This window comes from Tyto alba, unplaced genomic scaffold (genome assembly GCF_018691265.1).
Source record: "Tyto alba isolate M040663 unplaced genomic scaffold, T.alba_DEE_v4.0 Super-Scaffold_38, whole genome shotgun sequence".
Classification (NCBI taxonomy): domain Eukaryota; kingdom Metazoa; phylum Chordata; class Aves; order Strigiformes; family Tytonidae; genus Tyto; species Tyto alba.
In genome coordinates, this window is record NW_024881313.1 from 35,018,551 (window position 1) to 35,038,572 (window position 20,022).

The 20,022-nt window shown below is 46.3% G+C and overlaps 1 protein-coding gene across 1 annotated transcript in view; it reads left to right on the forward strand.

Moving 5' to 3' along the window:
* Positions 1–12,887: 12,887 nt before the first annotated feature.
* The window catches only part of ACVR2B (activin A receptor type 2B), a 102,397-nt gene continuing 95,262 nt past the window's right edge, over positions 12,888–20,022 (forward strand). Inside the window, exon 1 of the mRNA XM_033009745.2 lies at positions 12,888–13,253. Within this exon, the coding sequence (XP_032865636.1) occupies positions 13,202–13,253 (52 nt within the window). The 5' untranslated portion in view covers positions 12,888–13,201. The remainder of the gene's footprint in view (positions 13,254–20,022) is intronic.

Here is a 20,022-nt window from a genome sequence, read left to right on the forward strand (position 1 = left end):
TCTATTTTATATGTGAAGTAAATATAAGTGATCAAAGGATAACTTCTGGCTTGAAAAGGCATTAATACTACTAATATCAGCTGAAGTAATTAAACTGCATGTATTTGACTAAACACTTAGTGTAGCTGTTGACTGTATGGCATCCTCTCTCCCATAGACATTTCAACATCGTCAAGATCTTTAGGAAATAAAGCAGTAAAGCCAGGCAGAAAATAGTTTTCCCATCATGAAAATGCTCAAGATCATGAAATAAACAAAACCTTACTCCAAATTGGGATGAAAGCACAAAATCACAGCACCGGGACCCAGTCTCACCAATGACAAAACTACACACGGTCCCATCTAATTTCACATCTGGAAAAAATAGTCAAACACCTCCTAGCATTTTTGGCTGCCGTTTCTGGCCAATACAAGATGCACCTGCTTCCAAAGCAGCCCTGCACCCCTGGGGAGCCCATGAAGGCACACATTGGCGGTGCAGGCGCTCCCTTATGGCAGTTACTTGAGGATAAAGTCAAAACATGACCTTAACTGGGGCTGAGCAAACAAGGTGGTGGATATTTTACACAGAAATGTTCCTTTTAAATTACTTTAAAGGGCTGTGGCTAGTTGAAAGGCAGGTTCACATCTGCACATGGTGATGCATCCCTACAGTGTCCCCAGCCATGATATATTGCATGGTTTGGGGTACAGGACTGCTTTCCTACACGTGTCTTCTGTGAATTTTTAGGAAGGATGGCAACTATGAAGATAATTATTTGTTACCCGTACTATGGCCAGAAATGTAGTTCAATCTCATATGCTCTTGGCCTGTTGTTTCTGACACAGCCAGTGGGACCGGCTCTGCATGGACATGTTGAGTTGAATTCAGAGCAAACTCAACTCCCTGTGCTGCAGCTAATTAGAAGGTGCTTCCAGTGGGTGAGATACCAGAGAAGAGCTTTAGCTATGGAAAACCGTGATCTCCAGCCAGATTCAAATCCACACTCCCCAGAAACTGCAGAAGAGTGTTTTCTACCCTACACAGACCACATTTATTAACATTTGTGTGTCTTCAGCTTTTTCATCCTTCATTTCCCTTTACTTAGTTTTATTTTTCCCAGTCAACAAGAATGATTTTATTCTTCTTAATTAGATTTTTTTTTTAGGTTTCCCATAGTAATTAATGCACTTTTCTTCAGCAGTATAACCTATTACAGTAGTTAAAATATTAAATCATGGCTGCTGCCAGATCCAAGAGACCAAGAAACATAGGTTTCACAATAGCCACTTTGTCTTCATCTTTTGAATTAGTTCACAGACTGCTTTACATTTTTGGGTAAGTAATAAGATTTGTTGATTTGAGTGAAGAATGATATAAAAATAAATTGCATTGTACTTTTAATTACAAAATCTTAATTTTTGTGGTGACACTCCAGGCTCTCATATAATGTTGTTTAATGTTTATGTCTATTGATTTGATAATTTAAATATAAAAATGTTGTTTAGTTTGCAATTTTCTACATTCATTGTTGGGGTGCTGTGCTCATTAATGAATCAGGGGAATTCTGTCTTTTCCCCCATCTCCTCCATGCACACACAGGCGTGTATGTTCATATATGCTTTTTCTTAGGCACCAAATCCCAGCTACAGAGATGTTTTTCTTCTCCACCGCTGTGAGTCTGTGATCTTCCCTACACTCAGCGTTTCGAACAAGGGGGCTTGGTGTGAAATGGGCTGCTGCTCCAGGGAGCCCTTTTTTTGGGGACTCTTTAGAGGTGGTTGAAGATAATGGTGGGTAGGTCAAGAGGTACCGCTGGACACGCTAGCCTTGGTGGGATCTTCATCTGGGAAGTCAAGCACCCTCACAGCACTGAGACTCGTTTCAGTCGGCCCATCCCCTGCAGAGGATATGGGGGAAGCAGATTTTGCAAAAGCCCACAGAAACTGTAGGATGAGCCCAGTTAGATCTCCTTTGGTTTAGGATGAGGATGATGTCCTTACTGCTCTCCAGATGTCATTCAGAAATAGCTATGAGAATGCAATCAACCAATACCAAACCTTCAAACCTTCCTTCCTCCATCAGGACCAACATCTCTAACCTTCTCTTCCACTCACCTCATCTCTCTTGGAGAGGAGCCATGGACCTGGCTCCATCCTTCCCCAGGTAGTGTTAGCCACTCAGCTAAATCCCATATTTGTGGACTGGTTTTGAGGTGCTTGTCTTTTAGTTTTTGAGCTTCAGGCATATTTCATAGTTTCTAGAAGTTAAGCAAAATTAAACTTTTCTTTCAAAAATCCATCACCATGAAACTGTTTTCCCCACCTCTTCATTAGTGATTTACTTTCTGTGGAATAAATGCACCAACTGAGGACAGAATCATTATTAAAATCTCAGTTAACAACACAATATTACTTTGGTCCTTTCATTTCCTCCACTATTATAAAATTCAAGATTCATTTCATCTATTAATATTAGCAATCTATTTTTTTTTTTTAATTTTGACCAGGCACAAATTAAAGGGGGAATGATATTATGGAAGCAGTACTGGAACTTATTCCTTTTTTTTTTTTTTTTTGTAAAATCTATTTTTTCCCTTCCATCAGTTCTTTTTTGCATCTAATATTGGCTTCTGTTGCATTGATATTCCCAGTGACTTCATTTGATAACTGGCATTACTCCCATGGAAGTCAACTGGAAGAGGCCAACAGACTTCTTTGGAAAGTGATTAAAATTTGGGGTCAATGAAGAACTGAAAGCTGGCACACGGGTTTGGGACCATGGGAGCTTGGTTCTGGTCCTAGCCCTGCCATAAAATTGCCCTGTGACCCTGTGCAAGTAATTTTATTTCTCTGTACTGCAGTTTCCATGTGTTTAAAATAGGAACAAGAGCGTTTGCTGCTCATCGTTCAAGTCTCCTAGCAAATTAAATGTGATGTATAAGAGCTAACTGAACAAGAAGGCACATATCCTTCCCTCAAGAAATCTGTGTCCTAGAGTAGCAGCAGAAAGTGAGGACAGGTGCAGAACAGAGATGCACTCTAGTTTTCCAAGACCTCATGAATTGCTTCTGTTCGCTTCATAACAGATCACTGTTGGTGGGTTCTAATTAGATTTCCTTTGTGCCTCTCTAACACTAAACATAACTGAGATTTCTTTATAATATTTCACACAGAAGAGTTCCACTCATTTGCAGCACTTGTCAAAGAAAGGCTAGATTTTTAATGTTCTAGAATAACCATCTTCTACAGTTATGACACACATTTCCTAGCTTGTTTCTGTACCCCTACAATCCTTGGGGCTGTACATATGCATGGGATTGCTCTTGCAATATCCCTGATTGCAAACAGGGGATTGCTATGGTGGCAGGTCTTCCCAAATGCTGAAGTGCTGAATTCCAATGATTTCAGTGTCAGCTGGAGGAAATAGGAAAAGAAAGTTGGATAAGGTGTACTAAGAGGACCCCCTGTACAAACAACAATGCCTCAACTCTCCCTGCAAGATCTTTATCTAACACCTTCCTGCAGTGACAATTCCACAACAGCCTGTGGGAATATCCCTGGGCTGAACTATCGATAGCACTGGAAAGGGTTTCCTGCTCTTTTGCCTACATCTTTCTGGCTGAAGCTCATTACTCACCCTACTTGCAGAATATACAAGGACACATTGTGCCACTCCTCTCTACATCAGCCTTGCATGTATTTGGCAGCTTGTTTTGTCTCACCTTGGTCCCCTCATCCCCTCTTCAGACCACACACTTCTCTCTCTCTCAGCCTTTCCTCAAAGGCAGGTTTTATACACCTCCAATCATTCTTTTTGCACCTCGTTGGGCTTTTCCCAGATGAGCTGTATCTTTCCTGAGGTGTGGAAATTGTTCTTGAGCCAAGACCCTGCCACTGCCAAGTTGAATGGAAAGATTGTCCCATGACTTCTCATTGTGTCCCTCTGAATGGGCATCCTGGGAGGACTGATGGATTTTTGCAGCACTGGATTTCTGATGCACTCCCAAGCATCTCAGCCCTGGATCTTTTTCTGCACGGCAGCAGCCTGGCCAATTGTTCCTCATCTTGTATTTGAGAAATTGATTTTAACTCCCCTGCCAGGGAGTGCGACATTTTAATTACTTCTGTGGATAAAGCCCGTTGTTCCCATTCTGATCGAGACTTAAGAGATAAGTAAAGCAAAGCCTATCAGAGATCGTGTAGAAGCTTGAGCTGGAACCCAGGCCACCAGAATATCCCCAACCAGTACCTCTGCCGTATGTCCTTTACTCTTCTCATCCTTGTCCTATGGGTTTTTTTTTTGCTGTTTTTTTTTGTTTGTTTGTTTGTTTTTTAATCTTTCTTCTCCCTCTATTATTATTGAATTATTTTCAAATCTGGTGTTAGTAGCCATTTGCAACCACTTAAACTATGGCAGGTGAATAATTAAGGGTCTGTGCACTATCCCACAGCATGGATAGTCCATAAAAAGTGGGAAAGATTGGTTGCTTGCTGGATTATTGATAATTTTCCCGCTTCCAGTTCCTGTTTTTCAACACAAATGGTGGCAAAAATAAAGGACAATATCAGTGGCCTTTGGGAGCAAGAGAGGGTTGGGTCGATACGGGGTCAGGAAAGTCAATACATGAAGTGCAGTCTTCCTGCCAAAGGGCCTAATCCCAATTTAAGGGACATAAAGACATCTACAAATAGATAAAAACTTGAGGCTGACTACAAAAATACTTCTGTCTTATTCTTCTGAAATCCACAGAGAGGCACTGCTCGTGCCAGGAACCTACAAATACCCTGGCACCACAGCCTGCAGGGCTGGCTGCTCTCACTTGTGAATACATTTATCACCGATAATATGCCAAAATGTCCAAGAGTTGAGCACCAGGGAGTGCTGGGAAGGAAAGCAGGTTATTGTCACAGGCATGACTGAGTGCAGCAGGGCTTTACCTGCATCTGTATTGACAATGTGTCACTCCTGCCTCTCTACAAAATTGATGGGCCAGTGGTTGAATTCTAAACAGCATATAGTTTGTACTTTTTATGATATGTGGTATGTCCTATGCTATGAAGATAAGCGCAGCTGGGCAAAAAGCAGCTGATAGGAGGGTAAAGAGGTAAGACCAAGTTGGAAGCCCATGAAAGCCAGAAATTGCTTGGATGAGTCCATGAAGGAGCCCTTGTAGTGTAACTGGGAGGACAGAACCTGAGAGAAGTCCCCCCGAGATGAGGAGTGCATGCCAGATATGGTGGCATGGGGAGTTCAGGTCTTCAGTGAGGGAATTTAGCTCCTGAGGTATGGCTAAACAGCCCAAAAGATGGACCAAGGGTCATGCTGTTCATGCCAGCAAGATAAGGAAGGGACAAATGAATTGGCCTGTTTTGACTTTGGCAGGCTGAAGAGAGACGATCTTCCAATGGGTAAAAGCTGAAGCAGAGAGAAAAGGAGCAACCCATTCCCCATGTGTTCAGTAAAGTACAAACTGCAGCAGGGAAGGCTGAGGTTAAGCAGGAGGGAAAATGTTCTGCAGGCAAAGCTCATGATGCCCTGGGAGCCCGGAGCACCATGCAGTGCCCGGCACTGCAGGAAGAGGTTGGAAGAGCATCTCTGAGGAATGACACAGGTCAAATAAATGCTGCCAAAGAGAGGAGGATGGACTCAATGACACCGGAAGGTCCTTTCCAACATTAGTTCTCCACTTGCACATTGCCAACTACTAGTGTGTGGGACAAGTTTCCTCCAGGTGGTTTACAACAGCATTTCCCCATGATGAGACAGACACTTCATGGTGTAAAACCAAACTCTGGTCCCAGTAAAGATAAAATGAAAACTATCTTGCTAGTGATGTTGAATTCTTTACTCAATATCACGTAACACAATAATGTTGCACTTTAAAGCTTATAGTGCATCTGCTTTGCTCTATTTATACTGAGGTCTTGAGTGCTTATCACCTCCTGCTAATGGCGGTAGAGTATTTGCCACAAAAACTTAATTATTTGCCTTCTCTGAGAGGGTATTTTTCCTGATTAAAGCCTTCTTGAGAGCAATGCAGGAAGCACTAGGCCCCACTGGGCATTCTTATACCCTAACCACTGAAATCTGGGACAAAGGCCAATAATCTGGGACAAACTCTAAAAATACACCAAACACTCCGGGACATATTTTATCGGTCCTTCCATACATGCCTTGAGTGTGTCAGGAGGCACAAGGCCACAGGTAAGAGTAGTGAAAACAAACCCTGCAGCGCAGTCCAGCTGGCTGCAGGAGGGATACAGATGCTTTTCTCAGGCAGATCCATTTCAGAGAGAGACATGGCACCTCCATTTGAACCTTCCTGTTGTTAAAGTTTAATTGCAATCAGTTTAAAAAGACCAGGTGTAGCATTTTAAATGAAAAACTGGAATTTGAAGGATGTTCTTCTACCAACTAAACACCTGGGGAGGGAGAAAGGTGAGGGAGGTGGAGAGATGACAGGCCTTGTCTCTGGGCTGCTGTAGCCACCACATGCACTTTAAAACACCTGCATTGCATTTTCAGGTAAAACATCAACAGCTGAAGACAATGTGGGTAAATACCTATTATCTTCTTTTACAGAGGATGGTAACTTAAATGGGTAGAGTTAGAGAATACTCTAAGGGTGGTGACTGAACACGTTGTTCTCACTCTGCACATCCAAGGGCTGTTGGATTCCCAGGCTCTTTTTCAGGTGTTGCAAAACGCCCTGGGATCTGCTGGCAGCCATCCAAAAGAGTGCAGCACTGAAGGCTGCCCTAACCTGGTCCAAACACCTTCCAAGCCGAGAGGAGGTTTCAGCGACGTCAGCTGTTGAGCAAAGCAGAGCGGGATGATGAGGGCGACTTGGCAGCTCCCGAGCCCCAAGCTCGTGGCATTGCACCCCTGGCTAGCCATATTCTGAGGATGGGAAGATTTTCTTTCACCCTTCTGCTTGTCCACCTCACACAGAACCCTTGTAGACAACCCCTATGCAAGCAAAATGATCTGATGATGTGACTAGTATTTATTTACCTGCAGCTTTTAATGGAAAGTGGACAGAGTGCTTTATGGGCACAGAGCAAGAGATTAATAGATTGACATTACTGGAGGCTGTCACAGCCACCAGGACTGTCACCAAGAAGTGATTCCAGTGTTGCTACCACCAATTTGGGAGCACATTTTCCTGACAGGCATCCAGGCAGTCTTAAACATTTCAAGCAGAAGGGATTTTGCTGCTGTGGCACTTGGTAATCTGTTTGAATGGTTAAGTACCATCAGCTGGTAGAAACATCTTCCTTCCACTGAATTTAAGATGCATTAACTTCAACTTGCTGCACCACGCACTCTTGGAAGTTAAAGAGATATTTATTTTTTTTAAGGAGCTAGGTGTCACCAATGCTGTAATTGTATTTTACGGGGAAACTGAGGCAGGGAGCTTAAAAGTAGGACATGGAAATGAATGTCTAAAGTTCAGTACCGTGGTCCGCTTACATAAATACTGTGCTTCTCCTGACTCCTGGCCACCAGCTTTTGCAACAGCTGGAACTTTTGTACCTGAGGCTCAGAGAAGCCTCTCTGCAAGCTGTAAGAGCAGTACAGCCTGGTGTTTCAGGGGAATTTGAATGCTGGTATTTCATCACTAAAAAGCATAGTAGCGCTCAAGTGTGCAAGACAAAGCTGGCGGCCACAGTAACCTTAAGTTCAGTGAATCTCAATGAAGAAAATACCTGAAAGGAACCTCAAACATCAGGCAGACCTTTGGTGCTATGTCCTGGGTTAAAAAAAAAGATAGAAAATGCAATCCTTTACCAATTAAGCATATACTGTCATTGCAGAATTAGTCATATGATGTCCGTAACCTGCCTTGTCTGAGCACAGAAGTCTCCAACTTGAGTGTGGGAGTGCTTTGGTTCACGGCGAGCTGGCATGACTTGGAGGGGTATGGATTAGAGCCTGGATTCTCCTTTTTGGAGGGTAGGTAACATGCTAACGGTACAGCTACCATCCCGTGCTAACTGTCCTCCAGAGCCTTCTTGTAATCAAGTTCCCCGCCCAATAGGCTAGACAAGTTCTCCCAGATTTAAAGGGAAATAATTATACAATGACTGCTGGTTACAGTGGTAAAAATAATGAGCTATGCCCCAGAAGCCCTAACAAAATCCATGGACGAGTAAAGCAACTAAAGATCCAACTTGAACAAAGCTTTGGCATGCGGCTCTGACACTGGCTAACGTGTGCTAGTTGCTGGTATTTACACTTTAATCAAAATACAACTGAAAACCAAGGGAAAAGTTCAAATTCTGGAGTATGGCAAAACTGCCAGTTTATGGGCATCTCGGTAACAGATCCCTTTGCTTGGTATATTCCCCCCTAATCTGTCAACATCTGATGTCTTGCTCTTTAGTCGGGAGCTAAGAAAAGCTATCAAAAAATACCTTCGTATAGTTTAGGGCCCATTCTGTCTGCCGTATCACTTGCTATTTTTACCGGCCGCACTGAAGCCAGACCGCAAAGGGCAAATTTGTCAATGTGGGTGGGCTTTTTTAGTGTGAAAACGAAGGGCTCATACAGACAGTAGCAAAGACCATCTGCATCCACGTCTGGAAGTTCAGTCTCTAATTTAAAGCTGCTTCAAATATAGAAATTCCAGCAAAGTTAATTGTAGCTGCATTATGGAGAGGTGACAGCAGCGAGTCCTTAGAAAGCTGGGGAAGGTTTAAATCTGCCTCAGGTCTGGTTCCCTTTAGAGTTAGGCAAAGCCACCAGGAGCAGAGTCAGGCTGATACTGGGTATAAATCCTACTGGGAAATTCTACAGGTGAGATACCAACCACATAGCAATGGCATTTCTTGAAAATAAGGATAAAATTCTTCAGCAAAACCACCTTTTCTCCATGTGTTGAGAACTGTGTAATATCGCCCTGCCATATTAATTGGTCTGTACTTTTAAAAGCTTCCTAATTCTGCTCACAACTGAGAACTTAGTTTACCATTATATTAAGAAACCGCTTCATAGTGTGGGTTGGTTATTACTGGGAAGTGCTTAATTACAATAAAACGTGTAGTTAAAGTGATGATTTATTTACTCAAGGTTATGAATATAAACTGGTTTTTCTTACCCATGCATTTTGAAATGGGAAGGTAGAGGCTGGGATCCCAGGGGTTTCTTTAGGCTGAGTGACTTTCTACAAGCACTTTTAGGAACTGATATGGGAACTGCAGCCTGTGAACCAGTTTGCTGGCTCGGGGCCGCAGCACACATTTCTCACCTGTTGCAAGTATTTGAAGTTTTGCTTAAGAAGGCTGGGAACAGGTCCCTTTAATTGCACTAGAGCTCTGTAACCTGCAATGAACCAATGCAGACCTGAAAAATAAATCCCTGTTAGTGAACACTTGAAGAGAAGGAAACGTTGGGTCCCCTTCCCCCAGTATTTTCCATATTTTATAACACCTCTGTCAGTATAAATTTCCATTTACTGAAGAAATTACATTTCACGAGAGCTACAATAGGATTTTAAGATAAATGACATGCGAGCACTGCAGTTCTGTACAGGCTTAAGTGATCCAAGTATCTTTATCACGTGCAGGGTATCAAAATACATGAATTTGACTTGTTACAACAGTCACATGAGAAAGATTGAGTGTCATATGAGGCTGCAAAGCATAAAACCATCTTAGCTAAAATTTATTTTAGCACGGGAGGGTTTTTTAACCGTTAAGTATAATTATTTAAAAATGGTCTGGGCTGTGCAGCTCTAATGATAACTGGAAACAGAAAGAAGCTCTTGAAAACACCGCTTGTAAGGGCACTTCTTGCGAGCACCACTTGCTCTCAACACGTGCTACCTTTGTTTATCGCTATTTTGGAAATTCTTGGAGGCTGACAAAGTTTTGAAGTGTCATCTTGCTAAGGCTGTAACATTATCTCCAGTGACAATACTCACTCCTGGGGTTTTATGTTGCAAGTAGAGAAAACATTTTAGCTTTTCAGGAGGGTAAACATCCCCCTGTGAAACAATGTAAGCAAGACGGACTGAAATTTAAGAAATTAAAATGCACGGTATCATTTATGCCCGGGTCGGGCTCTCTGCAGGTTTGCTGTTTGTGGCACAGCCGGTGCCACGCCGCAGCACTCTGCCCACCCGCAGAAAGGCCACGCTACGCCCGTCTCGTCGGGTGGCTTTAGGACAACAGCCGAAGTGCTCCGGGGCCGTTTCCTCAAAAGCGATGACAGCCGCGCGATAAACGCGCTCCCCGGTCGCTGTGCCTGTAAAGCACCAATTCAGGTGCCGGGAAACGGGGCTTTTCATAGTGCGGCAGTTAAAAATAGGAGCAGCGCTGGCCGGGGAGCGCTTCAGCCCGAGCAGGGATGCAGCCAAAGCGATCGTGATGTTGGCCACGCTGCCTGCTCCCGAGGGCTAATATTTTCGTGGCATGAACTAAATGTCTCATTTTAGCTAATCATGGGGATGCTAGTACGGCAAAACACTGGGTCATATTTTATCGCCCCACACATTTCTCCATACTTCAGCCGCTTGGTAGCTGTTTAAGAAGTTATTCCTCAAATGAAATAAGTAGAAATATTGACCCATTATTTGCTTTCAAATTAGATAAACAGCTTTATAGGAAATATTGACCCATTATTTGTCTCTTCTGTTGAAGCTCCAAATACATCCCAAGCTGTTGCAGCCCATGGCCAGGACATTTACTTCTCCACTGACCACCATCTTACATTCCCTTTTGCACCCTGCATGGCCCTCTCAGTGACTTGTCCCACAAGTGTCTGGTCACAAAATCAGTCCTCGCCGCCTCTAGATTAAAAACCCCCAAACCTATCTCTGAGTGCTCATTTCTGAATAAATAGGGATCATCCCTGACCCATCTCTTTGACGCGTCTTCTTATTTTCCATCCTTGGTTTGACTAGCTGGGTGACATTACCCCTTTCCTTTTTTCTGTGCCATTGACCTGCCCAGCACTATCTCTTTGTGAGCTTGTTTATGCAGCTTTTTGCTCCAAAAATTATTTTCTTGAGCATTTTTTTTGTAGCTTCACAAATTGCATTGCCTGTCGGTGCACGCATTAGCTGTAACTTTACCCTCAAACTATCGTGCTTAAAGTCGCAACCACTATATTGCTGCTGATGTATTCCTCTTTACTTACAGTAAACATATGAATGAGTTATGATACCATGAATGATACTATTAATCAGTTTATTGCAACTGCACCTAGGAATCCCATTCACAGTTAAGACCTTGTTACGCAAGTGCTATACATACGCAAAAAAAGTCTCCAGCTTCAAAGAAGTTATAAGCCCTTACAAAAGCCTCCTGAAGTTTCCTGCAGACTTCTTACTGTAAAAAAATATACATATTTCATCTTGGAACAAAATGCTTCTCAAACTTTTAAAAGAGTGATTCATATTTACTCTTATCTCCCTCCAGAGGAAAAGGCAAGTGGTTTTAGAAATATTTTCAGCCTTACTCCCCATCGGACAAATTAAAGGGAGCTGACCTGCGATTCAACACTGTGCGCACGAGCTCCGTGCCGCATCCCTTTCTCCTGATGAGTCAGTGGACCCCGCAGACCCAAAGTCTTGGGAATGACCCAACTTCAGCATCTTCCCTGCCTCTTCCTTCCCCTTAAGATTCCTCTGGTGCTCCCTAATGCCGTATTAGTTAGTTATAATTAAAACAAATTGTGGGGACAGCTCAATTCCTGTAACCCTGGCAATAGAGAAAAACTTATTAACCCTGAAACGGTCTAGAAAAATGGATTTTGCTGAGGTGCCCCTTCAGCCCTGGCACCCCTGGACGCTGTCCCTGAGCCATCGCTCCTGGGGTCGAAGGACTTTTTAGGGTGCAGGGAGCTCCGGGGCAGGCGGGACAGGACCAGGGGAAAACACATTCTCGCCAGCCTGGAAGAAAAGGACCGTTTTTTTCTACAAGAACACGGTTTATTCCTACCCCCCGGGGGCGGTGGTGGTGGAGGGGGGTGTCGCGCTGCTCCCTCCCCTGGGAAGGCAGCGGGCTCGGGGGATCCCGGCGGGGCCCCCCCCATTTCCCCGAAAGGCTTCGCCCTCCGCCCCCTCGCCCCCCGCCCCTATCCCCCCCCGGGCCGGCTCACCCCGGGGTGGGGGGGGTGGGGGGGGCGGTGCGCGGCGCTCCGCGGGGCGCGACCGTGACGGGCAGCGCCGCTCCCCACTCAGCGGCCGCGGAGCCCCCGCACCGCTCCGCCCCCCTCCAGCCTCTTTGTATCAAACATCCGGGTTTCCCCCGCTGGCTCCGGTTTGGCTTCTCCCTTTTTTTTAGAAGCCATTTTGGACTCGGTTCAGTTTTTTTTTTTTTAAATTATTAAAAAGAAAAAAAAAAAAAACAACAACAAAAAACAACAAACCTCCCCTTCCCTCCCTGCATTTTTATTTTTTTTTAACTCCTTTTCCCCCCCCTCTCCCCCCCCCCCCTCCCCTGAACATGGCAACTCCCGACCCAGCCTCTGCTCCCGCCACCCCCTCGCTCCGCGCCCCGCGCAGCCCGCGATGCCGCGGCGGGGCCCGCCGCCGCTGCCAGCCCCCCTCCGCCGCCGCTCCGCGCCCCCTCCGCGGGCTCTTGCCTGCCGCGCAGCAGCTGCCCTGGATGCGGGGTCGGTAACCTTGCAAAGTTTCCCTCCCCCCCCCAACCCTCCCCTTCCCTCCCACCCCCCACCGTGGAACGCGTGTGCGTTGCACGGGGAAGCGGAGTGTGCGCGTGTGTGTGTATTGTTGCGCGCCTTGCACACGGCTGCGCGTCCATTGCGCGGGGAGGGGAGAAGGGGGGGGGGGGGCGTGTGCGTGTGCGCTCGCCCCTGCTGCTGGGGGAGCCGGAGGGGCTGGGTTGGGAGGAGGAGGAGGAGGAGGAGGAGGGGGAGTCGGTGTGTGGTGCACGCCGCGCTCCCAGCACAAAAGCCCAGGGAAAGAAACTCTTGGAAAGCTCGGAGCAAACGCCGGGGCCAGGCAGGAGCAGGTCGAACCGTCCGGGGCTGTTCCTTTCCACTGGATACATTTTGCAACTGCGAAGGAATTAAATCCGATTTTATTTTTTTTTTTTTCCCCCCCCAGGATTTTTTTCTTCTTTTTTAAGAGAGAGGGCAGAGCCTCGCTTCTCTCCCCTTCTTTCACTCTCTCGATCTTTTTATTTTTATTTTTGTTTCCCTTGGGGATAGAGGGGCACACGAGGAAAAAAAAAAAAAAAGTAAAGGAATATGATTGCTTCGTGGCTGACTTTCGCCTTGCTTTGTGGAACTTTCTGTGCAGGTAAGTGCATTTCTGCGTGTTTACCTCCCGCTCGGGCTTACGGTCGCTTCTCTAAATGCAGAATTGAATGGGCCGTGCAATTATTTGCAGCCACCCTCCAAAACAGAGCAGAGCAACCAGCGAGCCTGTAAACTGGGGAATAACCGCACCGCTGCGATCTGCTTAATTTTTTTTATTAGCAGTATTTTGGGGGGGGGGGGCATATCACCCCCTCACCCCCCCGCACCCCCCCTCTCCGTTTTCTCCCGGCTCGCAGGACGAGCCTTCCCGTGCTGCTTTTTGTTCCCTTCAGGCAGCCTGTGGGAATTAATGGCAATGTAAACACGGAGCGATATCGAGGAAACTTTACAAAAACGGGCATTTACTTCTAGGCGGGTACTGCCGGAGTGAGGCGGGGGGTGGGGTGTGCGTGGGGTGTGGGTAAACCAGGGAGGTTGCGGGGTCGAGGGGAAGAAGTTGGGAGCAGCGGGAGGAGACCTGGGGGGTTTGCTCCGAATTGGTGCGGAGCCGCTCAGGTAGTGGCCATGTGTGCGCCTCGCTCCTGCCGGGCTGCGGTTGTGTAACCCCGGGGGGGGGGGGGGTGGCTGGGATGGAGGGGAGCCCCCCCCCCCCCCCCTTCTCCATCCTGAGGGGGACCCGAAGGTCCCTGAAGGTTCCCCTTCATCTCCCCCCGGGACGCCGAGGTCCCGTCGGGGTTTAACCGGTAGCACGAAACGAGCCGTTTGGGGCTGGCTGGCGCTGAGGGGAGCTGGGAGAAAGTTGGGCAAAAAGAGGGGGGGGGGGGATTTACCTGGGGAGCATCCCCCGGGAGAAGGCTTTTGTGGCGGGGCGGGTGGTGATTTTGTATGGTCGTCGTCCCATTTCTTTCATGGAACGAGGCTGGCCCCCAAACTTCAGCTCCGACCCGCGGGGTGCGCGTTTTGCCGAGGGACGCGGGGTGGAAGTTAAGCCGAAAGCCCGGGCACGGCCGGGGGAGCGGGAGGGGGGCACCCAGGCAGCGCTCAGGGGGGGTGGATGGGGGGGGGGGGGGGGGGCCGTTCTCCATGGGGTCCCCCGTCCCGCAGCCCTCGGGGAGCGGGAGGGGTTAGACCCCTTGTGCCCCTCCACCCCCCTCGCCTTGAAAACGCGGGCACGCTTGAAATCCCCACGCTCCGCACTTTCCCTCCTTGTTTTCATTTTAGAATTACTATTATTATTTTCTCAGCCCCTTTTTTATTATTGCTGCATATTTCCCAAGAGAAATCGCAGCGGTGCAAATTTTACCCCCTCCCCTTGCTTGGGTCACCACGACCCCCCCCCCCCCCCCCCCCCGAGTTCCCCCCCCTTCCCTCCCCCAGGGGCTGAGCTTGCCGCCCCCCCCCGCCCCAGCGCTGGGCAGTAACTTGTTACGTTACCTCCATTTCCCAGCCCGGGGCGGGGGTGGGTGGTGGGTGTCGAGGTGTGTGTGTGTGGGGGGGGGGGGGGCGGAGGGCTGTTTGTGGCCAAAAAGGCTTCCCGGGGGGCAGGGTGTGGGAGGCAGCGATGCTGCAGCCGTGCCCTTTTCCCCGCTCCGCGACGGGCAGCCGGGGAGTTCCCGTGGGTTTCATTGTATTGCAAAAGCGGGTGGGAGTGGGGCTTCCCCGCGTGTGTCCGTCGTGTTACCCACTTCCCCCCCCCCCCCCCCCCCGGGGAAGGGGCTACCCGGCGGGGCCGGGGGGGAGCGGGCGGCGGAGCCGGCCCCGGGGCGCTCCTGCAGCCGGGCTTCCTTTGTTCCGAATGCCCATTAAATATGCACTGCCACCGCCTGCCTTTGGCATTATAAACGGTGCCATCGCGTAATTATTTTTTTTTTTTTAAGTCACACCGAAAGCGTGCGTGTGTTTGTATGGGGAGGTAATAAAAAGAGAGCGGGCAGTAAAAAAAATAAAAAAAAAAAAAAAAAATTAAATGCATTGGATGGTGAGCAAAGCCAGCTTGGGCTTTTTTATCTGATCGCTGGGACACTTGTACGCAGCTTTGTTTCCATGTGTTAGGAAGGGGGTTGTGCGGGCTTGTATTTACATAGCAGTGCTGAGGGAGAGCAGGTATTTTGGAAGAAGCAGGCGGGGGTGTGTGTATGTGTGTGTGTGTGTGTGCGTGTATGCCATCAGTATTCGTGGTGCTCGGCGTTGCTATCATCACAACAGCTCTCTTGGCTGGAAAATTCTATTATGTGCATAAAGGAGATTTATGGTCAATGTATTTTCTTTCCATATATCTTGGAATCCTTTTATCTCGGGTGATTCAATAAAAGAGATGGCTTCCGGGGTTGTTTTTTTTTTTTTTGTTTTGTTTTGTTTTTGTTTTAGGTATGGGGTTGGGTTTTTGTTTGGTTTGGTTTTGGTTTTTAACCTGATCCTATGGCTGTGTGCATGTAGTGGCAGAAATCTAAGTTGGAGGAGAAAAAACAATTGCTTTTAAAAAAATTAACCCTGAAAGCTTCTTAAATGTATCATGTTATGAAAAGGATAATCTGATAGGGCATACCTATGCTGACTTTTTCTCTCCCCTGAAAATGCAATAAAGAAACCCCAGAAAATGAATATAATTCTGCTTATTTGGAAAGGTCCTCTTGAATCATTAAATCCGTGCATTAGTGATTCTTTAAATCCCTCTCTCTCTTTTAAAGCCTTTCTGCCTTTCTTGTGATATTTATGAGTATTTATCAACGTGATCTTCATTGTCCAGTATTTCCTAAAGCTGTTCAGTTAAAAAAAAAAAAAAGAAAACAAAAAAACAAAGTTGCAATGTGTTGCTGGGATTCATAGCACTGGGCTTTGCTTGAAGTATGTCTTTTGTGTGTGTACATGTTAGGAAAGTGGTGGGCTTTTCGAAAATCGCTTGACCTCCATTGTTGATGCTTCTCATCGCTACCTTGGCTGGCTGTAACAAAGCAAGCACGGGCTGCTATTCTTTTTTTAAAAAAAATAAAAATCTGTTATGCTTAATTTTTGGAATACTGAAGATTCATTGAGGAAAACATTATGTTCATTTTTAGCCCTTTGTTTGCAAATTTTCTGCAGCCCAAATGTTCAGAAATCATGTTTTAATTTATGAGCTTTAGAAAATACAGAAGGTGTAAAAGGATTTGTCTTGCAGAATGCATTGCTAACGCGTTTTCCAGAGCCATTACATTACTTTTATTTTGGTGCAAGTTTAAGTAATGTCATGCAGCAATGAACTGTGCTGCAAATGGATCTGGTCTCCTCTTTCACTGTCTTGTATTTATCCTCTTGTGCTTGAGAAGGGGAATAAAACTGGCTTCATTAGCTTGCTAATTAAACACAATGAAGTGCATGGCCCAAGGTTAATGGCAGTGGCCTTTAAAAACACAAAACTCTTGAACAGGTGTTTGGGATATATATTTTTTTTTAATCTGTCATCAAATCTAGATAATTATACCACCGAGATAACCATTGTCACAGTTCCGTGGAGAAGAAAATGCTATGTTAGAGATGCGAGTGCGCAGTGTATTATTTTTAGTGGCATTATTTATAAACACCTCTCCAGGTCTTGCACAGCCTGTGGTTTAACTCCCCCCTTTCTCCACCCTCCATTTCAAAGCATCTTTTGCACCCTCCCTTTGGTGTAGGTTTTTGTGGATCAGGCAGGGTTAAAAATTCAGTATCCCTGGACTGGAGTGAGAGTCTAACCTGAGCCTGGGTAGTTAGCTAAAGTACATACACGCTGAAATTTCTGCCATTTCTTGTGTCTTTGAGCAGCCCATCCAGGCCGTAGCGCTCCCACTCGCTTGATGAGATAGTAAGAAACAGCTAATTAAAGCGGAGGTCTCTTACTCCCTGCGTTCGAGCTGTCACCAGCCTCCTGTCCACTCTGGTCTCCATCAGCTAAAACACGCTTGTCAGGTTTTTTTGTGCTTTATGTGACGCAACAGTTGTAGACCTCCCCTGCTGACATTGAATAGATGGTAGAGAAGAAAGAAACAGGCCAGCCTCACTTTTTTTCCTTTTTTTTTTTTTTTTTTTTTTTTTTTTTTTTTTATGTTTTTGTTCTCTTGTTTCCCTCCCACCATTTCCCCCCTTCCCCCCCACGCACACGCTCCTTGCTTTGCAGATCGACCTGGAGGGGTTTCCTGGCTTCACCAGTTCTGGGAAGCAGGACGGGCAGACAGGTTGCGATGGAAGAGGGGCAGCTTTTGGAACATCGGTAATGGGATGAGAAAACCATCCCAGGAATCCTGCTGCTGTGATTTGCATCATGGGTGTCCACAGGGTGGGTTCCTCTGCAAAAGTGTTGTAGGTGTAAAAGGAACGAAGGGATGTTTATCTTCATTTATCAAGAGTGAAGGACGTGGATGGAAGAGATGGTTTGAGGCTGGGCATCCAGCAAAGGTGTACTTGTGTGCTCTGTCTGCGTGGTATCTGTTCCTAGAAAGCGAGGATACCTTTAAAGTAAAATAATTAGAACTCAAAGTTACTCCACTTTTGGGCCTTGTGGAAGGTGTTTTGGCTGTCGTATTCCAGGGCCTACTTTTAGAAGCATTTCTAAATGTTAGTAGTAGTTGGCCATGTGGAGCTGCACTGGAATAGTCAGAGTTAAGGGGGGTTTTAGTAGCACTGCATCTTTCAAGCCCCATAAAATATAACACCTTTCTGCCACACACACCCAGGACAGGTATTTTGAGCTTAATGTAGTAGCTGTAGTCTAAAAGTTGAGGAATTGACTCGATAACCCCCCTGCTCCTGGCTGTGCGTGGCCAAGGCAAGGTAATTTTTCGGGTGCCCCTTCTCCAGGGAACACCGCACTCAGTGCCGGGGTCGCGGCCGCTCCTTACGGTGCCTCCGGTCCCTCACCTGGAAATCTGTGTGTCCAGCCCCATCAGCTGGTGCTGAAGGAAGCGTCGGTGTAATTTGGGAAGAGTGAAGGCAGGGGAGAGAACCTGCTTGAGTTCAGTGGTAATCGAGACCCAAGTGAAAGCCCCGATGGGGTCTTACCCTCAGCTTCGGCAACCGCAGAGCTGCTTACGCGCTGGAAGAGTCTGGCGACGGCGACTCTGATGAAGTCAGGGTTGGCTGGTACCTGCTTCAGGTTGGCTTTCTCTTGCTGTTGGCCTGAGGGAGTGGTGTCAAAAAGGCGGCAGTGTTTTCCAGGTTCCTGGGTCGGCAGCGGTGCGGGCAGCACGGTGCCGTGCCTTGGCACGACCGCAGTACCCCGGCCCCGGCGCTCTCGCCGTAACAAAACATTGTGGGAAGTTGGGAAATGGGAACCGCAGAGCGTAATCTCTGCTTTAAAGAGGTGTTGTCTTTCCCTTTTATCCCTCCTTGGCCTTTGATTTTAAAACTAGCAGGGGGGTGTGATTTTCTTGCCTGGCCAATAGCACTGCCTGGATCTGAATTATTCAGTGTAGCACTTGGCATTCTGCACCCTGTTCCCACTTAAGCTCTTTTTCGCCTGTTCCTTCATGTGGAGATTTTCACATCAGTGAAATTGGATGTGTTTAAGAGAGGTGTTTGTGGCCACAGCATTCACCAGTATAAGCTCTCCTCTCCCTTGCCTTTCCCCTCCATTAACCATTGAGGATCAACTAATGTCTAATCTCTTTTCTTCATTATTACTTCATTCTGAAATAATTTTCTATCTCTTTAGTAATTTGTTCCTTTAAGGTATATTAAAAAAATATGCGTTGCCTTCCCCCCCCAGATCTTCCTTCTAAGTTTTCTTGGAGCTACTGAAGTCAAAGGGGCAGAGGAGTAAATTAGAGATGAAACACTCTGTTTGCATTCTGCAGACCTAGCACATTTTATGCTTAGATTTGAATATAACCGTTGGTCTATTTCACCAATTTCATGTTCTTTTCTCTCTGTTATCTTCCTCCTTTACTATGGTATAGCTTCAATTCAAACTAGAAGTTAAGAGCCGCAATTGTCAGTGTATACTGTAAAATAATAATAATATGCTTTCCCTCCAGCATGCAAGTGCCTCTTATTTTGCCAGTATTTGAGTCTTGTTGCTCTGATTATGTTATCGCATGTGGCATTGGTCCATCATGCTAAAGAAAAAAATACATTACTTGTATCTAGGTGCCTTGAAAAATACTGCTCCTCTTCTGTGAAGTGCTGTTTCTGTAGGGAGAAGGTGTCTGCCCCCAAAATGCTGAACAGAGGGGCCAAGCACGAGAAAATGTTACCATCTGCAAGTGTTCCCTGCTGCATCATGAAGTGGCTCACCCAAGGTCACACCAAATATTTTGTACGTCTACTAAAAAAAAAAATAAGCTGCATGAGGAAGTGTTTCTGTATATGGTAAAATCAGGCTTTAACCTGCTAGTGTACTCTGGCCAACTTATGGGTTTTTTTTTCTTTTTTTTTTTTTTTCTTTTGGTGACTTTGATGGAGGTGGTTGGTGTGTTTTTGCTCTTAAGGAAGATCCTTTCCTCTTAGGTTGAGTTGACCGCAAGCAGGAGCTGGCTCATGTGTACAGGTTTCTAAATTTAAATATAAAAGAAACACAGTGGAAGGATCAAGCCTGTTTGTGCTCAGCTGGAAGAAGATGCGAATTACCCATTTCTCATTAATAATTCTGCAATTTCCAGCTTGGTGTGCCATTTCATCGCAGATTCAGTTTCGGATATTAGGGGAGCTCTGTGGGCAGGAGGTTGCTTGGAGGAGGGTGTGGGCAGGAGGCAGCCTGGACCTAAAGCACCATTTTTTGGCTCATTGATGGGTTTGGGAAGCAGAGGTGTATTAAGGAGCTGGAAATGAGCCTGTTGAAGTGTTTGCACAGGAGCTGT